At 38.5% G+C, this 12,150-nt stretch overlaps 1 protein-coding gene across 1 annotated transcript in view; it reads right to left on the reverse strand.

The window, feature by feature from the left end:
- Positions 1-12,150, reverse strand: part of nell2a (neural EGFL like 2a) — a 104,652-nt gene that overhangs the window by 62,473 nt on the left and 30,029 nt on the right. Inside the window, exons 11-12 of the mRNA XM_042496264.1 lie at positions 10,281-10,386; positions 8,496-8,624 (exon numbers count right to left, since the gene is read on the reverse strand). Coding sequence (XP_042352198.1) covers positions 8,496-8,624; positions 10,281-10,386 — 235 coding nt within the window. The remainder of the gene's footprint in view (positions 1-8,495; positions 8,625-10,280; positions 10,387-12,150) is intronic.

Here is a 12,150-nt window from a genome sequence, read left to right on the forward strand (position 1 = left end):
GTTCTTTTCTTAAAGCTGTGATATCTCATGTAAAGCATTTTGAATTGCATTGTTGTTGAAAGGTGCTATACACATAAAGTTACATTGCCATGACTGGATCACATTAAGTTTAATTATGCATGTGTTTCCAAGTATTTTTTCCACATATATTGTTATTTTTTTTAATTTAATTTAATTTATGTGTCTGTATATGTTATTCATTGCTGTATGCATTTTAATGTAAAGCACATCGGGCTAACTTGGGATAAAATAAAACAATAATTGTATTGAAATTGTATCAATACAATTGTCTTGCATACTGTTTGCAGAGATCAGCATAAGGTTCTTCTTATCAGCATAAGGTTCTTCTATCTTTTTTTTTTAAATTATATCTAAAACAGAATATTCAGATTTTGAGACAATTGTGTGGTTATACATCAGTTGATTTCTTTGTCCATTTTCCTTGCCCAATAGTTCAATTTCGAAAAATTTACTCACAAAATGATCATTTGTTTTACACCCTGCTATTTAAAACTGTAATGAAAATGAAATCTATTTTCTCTTCAAAAACAGTTAACAATGCTGAGGGGTTGTGTGTGTGTCTGTGTGTTTGAGAACAGATATTTTGATGTTGCTTTTCTGTTGTAAAAAGCAGCCCCCAATCAATAAATAAGTCAGGGATGTTTATATTTGAAATGAAGAAAACTTCATCTCAGTGTAAAGCAGTCGATGAACGAACTGTGATCCTGTCTGGAAAAGAAGTAGAAAGGAGGTTTCTCCTTCGTGGCATTTGGAGGATATTGGTTAAGCAGTGCTCAGATACTGTTATTTACACTGGAGGGGACCGTCTGGATGATGGCGGGATTGTCTGTTTTGGGTGACATTTCAGCGGGGTCACAGAGGTGGGATGTGTATAAACACACTGCCAGTCAGAATGTGTGTATGTTTGCCTGTGTGTGTGTGTATGTGTGTGTGAATAATATGTGTGTGTGTTGGGGGGTCAGGACCCTCGCAGGTGGGGAGCCCAGAGGCTTGAGGCTCATCCCGGCAGTGATTGGGTTTTGGAGAAGGCCGTGCTCTTCAGTCAGTGCCAATTAGCTTGCTGCCACCTTGTGACATTCAAAAGACAGCAGCGGCGATCGGATCGCTCTGTGTTTGCTCATGATATGCTCAGACAAAAACACACACACAGGCAGTAAGACCACGCTATGTGTGCAAGCATACTAGACTTTTTTTAAAATTATTTTTGACTGTTTTGACTGTAATTAATTGATACTTCTACAAGTATTGCCTGTGAGGTCAAAGTCTGATATGACTTATTCCTCTGTGCCATAAACTTAATACTTTGGATTTTGTCGCCTCAACTTGCTATCAGCCTGCGTCGGTTAGCTGTGCTATTTCAGTAAGAGGAGACCATGCGAATTAGAGAAAAAAATACTGAAAAAATTGAGATTTCTCACAAAAAAGTATGTGCCAGTTGGTGGATCAGATTATACACCAACTTTTGTTTACTCCAAAACTTAAACAGTTTCTCCTCCTTTTCCACAGTCAAAGAAAGCCGAGACTTATTTACTTTCTGGCGCCTCCCTGAAGTCACCTCCATGTTTACTTTCTTCCCCATTTGCTGCTGAAGAAAGCACACCTATTGGTTGCTAATGATATTCACATCATTGAAGTGAAGTATATGCGTGGCTCTAGAATAAAAATGTACAATAATATTAATCCTGTTTGATTTAGTCGGAACATTAGGTTTTATGACCCCCTTATGCCAAATGATTGAGCTCACGGTAGAACACACTGACTGGGGTAAAACTCTCATTAATGTCTTCCGTCATTTGAAAATTTTGGAAAAAATCAATCTTTTCAAATTAAAAAAGAATGTTTGGTGTAAGGTTTTCAATGCTGTGAACACCACAAAAACAATTCCACTCATCCCTAATGTATTATTGTAAAGGCAGAAATCTCAGAGACAGACAGATGTCTCAAAACCTGGACAAATCAAACCAAAACTATCTGCATAGCACAAAGGGTTAGATACTTTTACAAATATCAACCTATAGGCTAGAAAGAAAGAGCTGTCAGCCGCTCCATCACCTGAGGGAGCGGCTGACGGAGCTCCATGGCTGGCTTCCCGGCTTTGGAGCACTTCATGACACTCGTGTCTTAACCAGCCATCCAAACCCAGATGTGCTCTCAAGTACCAACATTTGGCATAGACAACTTTTATTTGAAACAGTACTAGGTATTTTCAATATCATTCATTTAGTAGTCAAGTTCAACTTCAGTATCAAAGTCATTAGCCAACATTAATGGCCAGACATGGTATGAGTAAGAAAATATTTAATGTTTATGTTGTTACCAAACTGTCTAACACTATATCACTCTATCTACGCATTTGTCTAAATGCGGTTCATATAAATAACAATTCAAGTAATGTTCACTGGCCCAGATAAACAGAGTTGGTAAAATAACACTATCTAGGATACGCTTTCTATCAAAATAAAACCCTGCTGCATGCTTTGTCTCTTTCTATTTCCTCGATTTTACAGGATATCATTTTGTATTTCACATTTCCCTTATGGATGCAACACAAAACACCCAAGCAGCCCTTCTTTTTCAGCAATCCTGACGGAGACTTTCTAAAGTAGGGCATTTCAAAACCAGACAACAATAGGAAATGTCTCTCTGTCTGCAGTCCTCTACAATGCTGAGATGAATAATGGTATTATCTCAACACATTGAACTATACTGATTGTTCAATTTAGAGACAATCACACAGTCTGTCACTTCTCCACTGCTCGCCCCTCTGTCTAATTCGGGCCTAAACACACGCATGCATGTAGCAAAATAGGCCTTAAGCCTGACTGCACCGGGAGGATAGGATGGAGAAATAACTGGGCTTTTTCTGTTGGAGAACTCAACGCTCAAACACACACAGACATGCACCTGCACACAAACACACACAGACTCACACAAAGGCAGGGCTAGTATCCCCCTGAGTTTTCCCTACTGCTGCTTCTATGAAAAATTTACACAGAAGTGATCTCATCGGCTATTTTGAGCCCATCTCTGACCTAGGAATGTTTTAAAGAGCTAGTATCTGTCTCTGCTTTTGGTGATGTTTGTCTTAACATTTGGCAAGACTCAACAACTGTTGTGTGTGTGTGTGTGGGTGTGTGTACACAAAAAACAATGCTCCTGTAGGCCTCAATGTCTCTCTTCTTTATGATCTCTCTTATGTGTTCAATACACAAAATTGCCTCAAAGTTCTCATATCGTCTCACCACTATTTTAAAACTCATCAAGAATTGAATCGGCTAATTCACTCATCTTTCTGTTCCTTGACTTGCAACAGTGTACCTATTACATGAGGATATTCTCTCCATCTTCACGATCCTCAATGTTTTGGTAAGACAGTTCTTTCATTTTCCACACAGGACACAATCATATAGTGAATAAGTTACAGAGACACACACAGACACAATCAACTGCTTTTGAGAGAACTCCATCAGCAAATTGAGTCAATTTCAGGTTTCACTGTGTGGTCTCTGATGCAAACACTCACCACAAACACTGCCATCCAATTTTATTGCAAGAGTCGGGCTGCTCTTGAGATGAAGAGCGTGAGTCTGAAGTGTTGATGTTTAAGGCACAAGTCTGTCTGTTTGTACTTAGTTTCACACTGATAATGGGATGGATCACTCTAAGCTTATTTCTACAAAAAATACTTGCTTGAAATGTTTGGGACCTTGGATATAACACATGATAATGATGGGAAAAAAAGCAACTGAGCTGCACAAAAAAAGACTTTTAGAATATTTTCTGCTTGTTTTCAGCTTATTTTCAGGGCAAAGCAATTTTCATCTGTGAGTGGGAACAAAAATCTAGCCTTGACTAAAGGGGAATGAAAGTGGAAATACTAGTTTTTTTTGCTTTAAATGTATACTCTGCAGGACTAAAAACAGTGCATAGACTCAAAAATAATCCCTTTCAATCACCACTTCTGACCCATGGGGAGGGCTGTTAACTACAGAGACTCTGCTCTCTGCCTGTGTTTTCTTATTTTCCTCTTATATTAGTGATGTCCCAGTCAGATTGGAAGGATGAGTGTTGGACCCGATCAACACATTTTTTAATGGATCGGGATCAGTTATTTTGAGCATGCTGATCCTTTGTTTACGTCTGCCATCACACAGGTGTTGTAAACGGAGAGCAGCTGCAGCAGATATTTAGGTTTTATTGTAACACAGCTACTCCAATAAGTACAAACTGATTGTTTTTTCATGTTCAACTTAAGTTGCTAAATGGTCCACAATATTTACCAGCTAGCTGTTGTGTTGTACAGTAATAATGTGCATTAGGTTTATCAAAGGTTTGTCACTCACTATGTTTACATGATGTTAGAAAAAGTCAATTTATTTTGTTAGTCTAATTCAAATTGGACTTGTAAAATACATGTAAACAAATTAGTCCAATTCAAATTGTTCAAGTCTAATTTCTAAAAGTTGGACTAACACACCAAGATAATGCAGTTGGGGGTCGATTTACTCTTTCATGTTATACATCTCAACAACACTTGAACTGGCTGAGGTGTTCTGCACATGCTCCATAGTTCCAGCAGCAGGCTTTGACTCAGATGTCAAACAGAATATATTCAGACAGCTGTGGGAAAAATGTAAGAAAACAAAAAAAAGACAAAGGTAAAAAGTCAATGGTAAAGTATGTACAAAATGTACAGCGCCGAAAAGTAATCCATGTTGTCACTGTTTGCCATGCAACCTGTTTGCCGCTTGCTAACTTGTTTGCTGTGTGGCGTAATGGGTCAGCTGAAAGAAGGTTCCAGAACAACTAACTGAAAGGGGGAAAATCGCCATCTACCATGGCAGAGTTGGACATACCTCCGTCAATCAATCCATTCTCCCCCATGAGGACAAGGACAGGGGGAGAATCAAATGGCCTAATAGAGTAATAACTATAGCTCAACTTAACTGTGCATGTAAACACACTGACAAAAAATCCTTGCCTGCTGCATCTGGAAAAACAGATTGATGAAAATGGTGAAAATGACGAACCAAAACAATGATCTGAAAGCTAGGAGGAAATGCGGAACCGGATCACGCCTTTGTGTGTTTGTCACTACAAGCGACCCCTTTTCTTTTTGATCCATGTTAATATACAAATATAATTTGTTCAGCTTTAAAGAAAAAGCACCAACAGGAGAAAATTAAAAAAAAACAAAAACAAAACTGCATTCCATTTTTAATCACCTACATTAAAATTGCACAAAAAAACTCAGAAGTTGTAAAAGCATTATTATCATTATTAGCTGTCTAAAAAAAGCAAAAATATCTGTGCAGGATTTCTTCTGAGTGTTATATCATCACATGTATGTTCTGATTATATCACTGTTACTGGTATTAATGTATAAGCCACATTTTCAGTTCATTTGTTGAGGGGGAAGCCAATTTTCAGCTATTTATACTGTTGGCAAAGCATCATATTTTCTAGCAGGTGTTTTAATGTAAAATCTTAATCTGCAGAGTAATTAGCAGAGCTGTCAAATGAAAGTAATTCAGTAAAAAAACAGCACATCTCAACAAGATCTGCTATGCAGCGCAGTATACTATATATAGTAAATTTAAATTAGCATGAAATAGAAAAAAATACAAGTGCCTCAGAGTTGTACTTTAGCACTGTGCTTTAATAAATGTTAATTACTTTGCACCACTGTCTAAATGATGTGTTCAGAGAGACCATTATTCAACACAGTTACAGTAAATGGGGCCAGCATTTTGCCATTTGATCAAAACCTACAACCAACAGCATAATTTCCCATTAATTTAACACAGATAGTATCTTCAATTATGCAGACTCCCTGAGACTGTCTGATTACCTGGACAACTGCTCATATCTGTAAATTCATGTGCGGGCTGCAGAAGCTGTGAACTACTACTCTTTCATTTAGCACCCTGGTTACAGTAACAAAAAGCTCTGCGGCTCGACACTTGAGCCTCATCTTGATGAAGGTGACAGAAAATACATTACAGCCAGTGTGTGGACTGTAGATAAAAAAAAAATAGGCCAAGGAATGTACTCACAAACAGATGTTTTAAAAACTGCACACACACACACAATGCAGAAGGAAGATCAAGAAGGCTGTATATTGACAAGGCAGCTGTCAAGGTCATATGCAGCAGAATCTGAATAACTTTGATGCCATGTTTGCTCATTAACACCAGCGATGCACAGGGGTAGCAGCTATGACACCATGTTTACTACATATTTTACTGCAGGATAGCATTGGAGATGATAGTCATCATTATTTAACGATGCATCTGGTAAAATTCAGCCAAGATGTGACGAGAGGAATTCAGCTGAAGCACCGTCAATTTAGCTTGTGAACGTTTGAACTCAGTGCAGGTTTTTCAAAGCTTCACCATCAATGTGAAATCACCTGCTCAATGAGGTACAGAGCATGTTTTTCAATAATGTAAAGTGAGACATTAAAAAGGCCATCAAGAAAAACTGTTTCTATAAAAGAGCAGTGCTAATATAATAAATCAAATAGTGTTTTAAGTGCAACATGGCTGGAGACATCTTAAGTCTTATTTTGTCACATTGAAATGTGGCAGATGTGGTGTCACGGTTCGCAAGGAAGACGTGCTGTGGAATGCATCTTTTTACTTGCTACACCTGCAGCGTACATACAGCATAGGGTTGTGTGGGCCTAGGGAAAAAAGGAAAGACAGTGAGCTTTCATTTTGGGATTGTGTGGGATTGTTCTTCAGTGATGGACCCTGCATAGTGCTGTGAAACTTCAGTTTTTCAGGTAAATCAACATCTCCAGACTATAGTAGGCTTGGTTAGGGATGTAGTTAATAAGCAACTGCCATCTGTTATCCACAAAATAAATGAAGACAGGGAGATCAAGACCCTCAAAGGGTAAGCCCTGTATGGTGCTAACTTACCAAAGATAATTCTAAACTGACAGGAAATTTTAATTTAAAATTCGGGTAATTCGAATTTGTTGTTGAAAGGCACTATTAAGACCCATTTCTGTGTAAAATGGCTGTAAAAGATGTATATATATATATATAAAGCAGACTGGCGTATTTTGACATTTACACACTGGACTACACATCTCTTATACGCTGCTCTCATTCCTGGTGTAGCCAGTTTCATTGATTAGAGTGCTAGAGTAGTGATGCAGCCGCTGCTCCCTGAACAGTTTACATTTGTTGCTTGTCCAGACTCATGGTACGTGTGTCCACAAGATCCGTCATTTCCAGACCCCAAAAATCACTCCTGTGGACACGAATGTTTAGTGTTCAACCAGGAGTGAATGATCTCACTGCTAACATGACTGTAATCACTCCCCCAGCAGAGTGACACTAAATGCCTGCAAATACGAAACACGAAACTTGACCATGTTTCTATATCACAAATTGATGAGCTGACTGAAAAGACGAACATTAGTCTCTCAAAAAGCATTCTGAAAAGCAGTTACTGCTTGCCATGGACACAAATAATGAGGGGATTACAGCCTCCCTTCACAAAAGGATTATGCGATAAAAGCAAAAATTCAACAAAGTGTTGTCATGGGAATTTAGAAAATGACTATATTATTTTGCAGTTCACTGTGTTTATATATTTCTGTGTTTTTATCACTTCTTTTGTTTTTCATTTAGAATTCAGTTGAAGTAACAAAAGTAGGCCAAATATAAAAATATGGCACTTAAATGACAATGACGCTTTTTGAGGGGATTCTTTCAGGTGTCAGATTAGTGGAGAGTAATGCGACATGTTCATTAAAATCAAAACCCAAAGACATATAACTAAAATTGTATCTTTTGCTGGATATATACTTCGGGCCTGAAGCAAGTCTGTGGAAGTTGCTTTTATATTCTTCCCAAATGAATAGCACAAAGTCATATATTTTGAAAGGTGGAAAATAAGCCATCACATCCCCTCTTATGCTCACTGTGCAATGACCCTGGCAGGGAGAAAAGAAGCAACATAACTGTCATAATGAAAAAACAGCCTTGGTATTATTCTAGAGTGTTAGGATGAGGTATTGTTCATGCTTATATGGGCACGTCTAAAGAAAACAATGTAATTATAAATACAGATGTATACGTTAAATATTTCCACTATGTTATTTCAATTAAAAACATGGTTTTTTTTATTTGTCTGTAATCCTTTTGTGATGAAGATATGTGTGCCTGCCACTGTCATGCTTAAGATATGTTATATCTCTGAGCTCATTTCACAAAAATGAATCATACCAAGCTGAGATCGTGCAACCAGAGCACCATGACAACTGTAAATGCTTCAGTGTAAAAATAACACTGATTTTGAACTCAAATGTTCTCCTAAAAAGCAAAGAGCGGGTTTCTCTCATGACCCCTTTGATGCAGCCCAGGCACAATCACAAAAAAACAACCATGTATCCAATCTGAGAGGGCAAATAAACTTCAGCTAAAAGTCACGGTTTGTTATTCAGAGCCATGCTGTACCTTCACAGTAGGCATTATCGTCCCGCAGTGGGCGGAAGCCATCCTTACAAACACAGCAGTCTCCTGCCTCCAGGTTCACACAGTCGGAGTGCTCCACGCAGCCGTGGCCCTCCGAGCAGAAGTCATGACCTGCAGGAGGCACAGAGAGGAAAAGGTTCAGACCCGGAGGAGAGATGCGGAGAGGAGTGATGGAGGCATACAGGGTCGGTGGAAAGGTTATGTCATCACGTCACAGTCTTTTCTCTGACCATCGACCGCTTTCTTTTTTCCAAGTCATATTCCAACAAAATTACACTAATTTGATATATTTTCCTCTTACATCTCACTTCATAACCTTAAAGGGGTCCTAACATGCTCATTTTCAGGTTTATGCTTGTATTTTGGGTTTCTACTAGAATACATTCACGTGCTTTATTGTTCAAAAAACATTTTATTATCCTGTCTGTGCTGGAACAACTGTATTCACCCTCTGCCTGAAATGTTCCATTTTAGCGCCTGTCTCTTTAAGCCTTCCATCTGAAAAAGCCCCGTCTGCTCTGATTAGTCAGCTGTTGCAGATCCTCACTGTGTCTGCACCGTCACTGCAGCTTGAGGAATGACAGTAACTAAATATTGTGGCACTTTTGAACATAAAAACAGATAAACGTTGCCAAGCACAAATCTTTGCAGTTGTACATGTTCGAGCAGAAATATGACCCAAAATTTGGGAGAAATTAACAACATCCACAATTAAGATGAAATGTTTCCCTGACATTAGCATTTAGCTACATGTAGCATTGTGCAACAGAGTATAGCAACACTTTTGACAGGATGTCTAAATGTATCAAACAGTTCCATTAAATGCTATTTAGGAAAGGTATTTTTAAATCAAATTTAAGACTCATTTTTGGACAAATCATCTTTTCCCTATTCAAGCATTGCTCATTAAGTATAAGCGTAAGTAGTTGATATGTAATCACATCCTGGTTATTAGAGTGAACCACATTAATCCTGCCAACAGGTAATTTTGCCAACAGGCAGATGCAAGTATAAAGTAAAAAGACAGTATTAGGTTCAGTGGTAGGTTTTGAGATTTATGACATCAGAAATGCAGACTTTCACAACGAGGAATTTTACTCATTTTGACAAAACAAAATTAAAGATGGATAAATGAAATTAGATAAAATGTCTTTTTCAGTTAAGACCTCACCTCAATTTCAGTTTAAGACTATTTAATCACTTTTAGGCCTAATATCTGTAAAGATTTAAGACATTTTAAGGACATGCAGACACCTTGTTCTAGTGTGAAAAATCCCCAAGAGCGTTAGCAAGTAGCTACATGTAGCAGACAACATAATGTGATTAATTGCAGGAGTGTGCCATAGAGCAAATGACCAAATAAAGAAATCCATCAGGAGCTGACGTCAGCTTGTCTCGAAAAAATCTTGGGGGTAGAGTATTCAGAACAATCGAAACCCACAATGTTTCCGCTAACAGGGATTACCTTTACTTACATTTACCTCAAAATCTGTAAATTTGACCATGTTTAATGCAAACATCCAAAGCAATATAGAAAAGCTTACTAGGTCCCCTTGTGAAGGGAAATAATTACAATAGTAAAATAAAACTGGAAATAATTGTAAAGAAAGTTTCAGCTAAATTCAAACAAATTACAGATGCTTTGTTTATTGAATTTATTTCAAAACCCTACAAAATAGAAGAAAATAGCAAAATAATCATGTCCAACATAAAAGCAATATGTTACACAGCATAGTAATAATGTAATATAGGATAATGTTTCCATACCTCTGCAGACTTTGCAGCATCTGTCATTCAAGGTGATCTGCTCCGACTCTGCACAGTTGAGTTCGGGACAAGGCTCACTGGGGACGACTCGATGCATGGTCTTGTCCTGTGAAGGACAGAGAAACGATCTTCATGAGCTACTTCTTGGGTCCACTCTGCCCCCCTCTATTTACTAAGGGCCTGGATGTAATTATAAGGGTAATTATTCATCTACTGTGTTTCCTCTTTGACTCTCCCACTCCCTCTCCCCCTTGTGTGTTCATTACAAACCAATTACTCATTGGTCAATAGCAGTTTTTTCCCAAACTACTTCTGGAAGGAAATAAAAGCGGTCATCTTCTCTCCTCCTGTTATCCTCAATGAGTTACATCATGATTCACGAGGCATCTTTATTATACAAACGGTGAATCAATCTTCTGGATTATCCCTGCATGTGTGTTTAGTCAGAGTGTAAAACCTGATTACGGGGTTCCTTTTCCCAGCATGCCTTTGGCAGGTCTCTCTAATGATCTCATCTGTGTCCCTCTGACTGATGCTAATTTAGATTCATTAACACTAAATGCAGTTGGATGAAGACAAAAGGCTCTTTTTGTCTATTTGCAGTGCACAAATATTTTGGTTAAGGATAATCTTAAGCTGCGCTGTCTACAGGTCCAGAAAGTGTCATGACCTCAGCTTGTACTTGGGGTGGCTGTGGCTCAGAATGGGTATTGGTACCTTTAAGGTATCATCCAAAAAAAACTAGTAGCATGTAGAATCGAAACTTCTCTAGTCAAACAATAACTACGTTTGATCCTACTTGTGCCTAGATCTAGAAAAAAATGACTATTTGTGTGGTTTTGTTTGCAGGGACATGTGTACAATACTCCATAAAGTACAACTCATACAGTCTGTGGTGTGATGAAGTTGAGTGTGGTGTATTTCATGGAGTTGGCAATCCAATGTGTACACTTTTGTACAGATATATAATAAATATTTTAATAATATAAATACTTTCAGAATGTATCTGTGTAAAAATCACTTGGATGGGGTAGAGTGGTGTTGAAATTTTATGCAACTGAATGCTTCCATTCACATGATGGGTACAAAAAGTACAATAAAGTACAAAAAAGTAATCAAAATAAATACTGCTGTCTGTGTCACTTTCAGGGTACTAGTATTGGTACTGGTGTTGTAATTTTCTTAAACGATACGAGGAAGAGCGGGTTGTCCACTGAATGGTAAATCTGCAGTTTGATCCCCAGCTCCTCCACTCTGCATGTCAAAGTGTCCTTGGACAAGACACTTAAATTTCTCCTAAGGCAATTGCTTTGAGACTACAAAGGTGCTATACACACATGAAAGTCTTTTTACCATTTATATACAATACACAGTTTGCTTGTGTGAAATTCTGGAACAAACTTCGCCTAAAAGTCCCCAAACAACTTTCCAAACAAGCTGTACCGTATACTTATTGCCACCCACCACCCAAAACTTGCACCCCCTCCTGCAGCCAGCAGGCAGACAGAAGATCAGAGGCGTGACAAGCAGCTGTCAGGGGAAGCCTGCAGGAGTCTGCAGCAGTGGGGGTGACTGACAGCACTCCCCATCCCCATTTCTTTGATCTGCCTGGGACTGCCAGTCAGTTAGCTGGGACTACAGATGGGCCAGGTGTGGGCAAGCAAGCCAGACAGCTGTCTGAAACTGCAGATTCTAATGGAGCTTTGCAGAATTCATGGAGGAGCTGGTTGATACGATTGAGTTGGGTGATTAAAAACTTCAAATCACTTTTCTGTGATTGATTGGGTCTGCCTGGCATAATGTCATCAAGCAAATTACTCCCAAAAGCGAGCGACCCACCCATCTGGTGCGCCAGGCAGACAAAAGCAAA

This window comes from Plectropomus leopardus, chromosome 11 (assembly GCF_008729295.1).
Source record: "Plectropomus leopardus isolate mb chromosome 11, YSFRI_Pleo_2.0, whole genome shotgun sequence".
In the NCBI taxonomy this organism is placed as follows: domain Eukaryota; kingdom Metazoa; phylum Chordata; class Actinopteri; order Perciformes; family Serranidae; genus Plectropomus; species Plectropomus leopardus.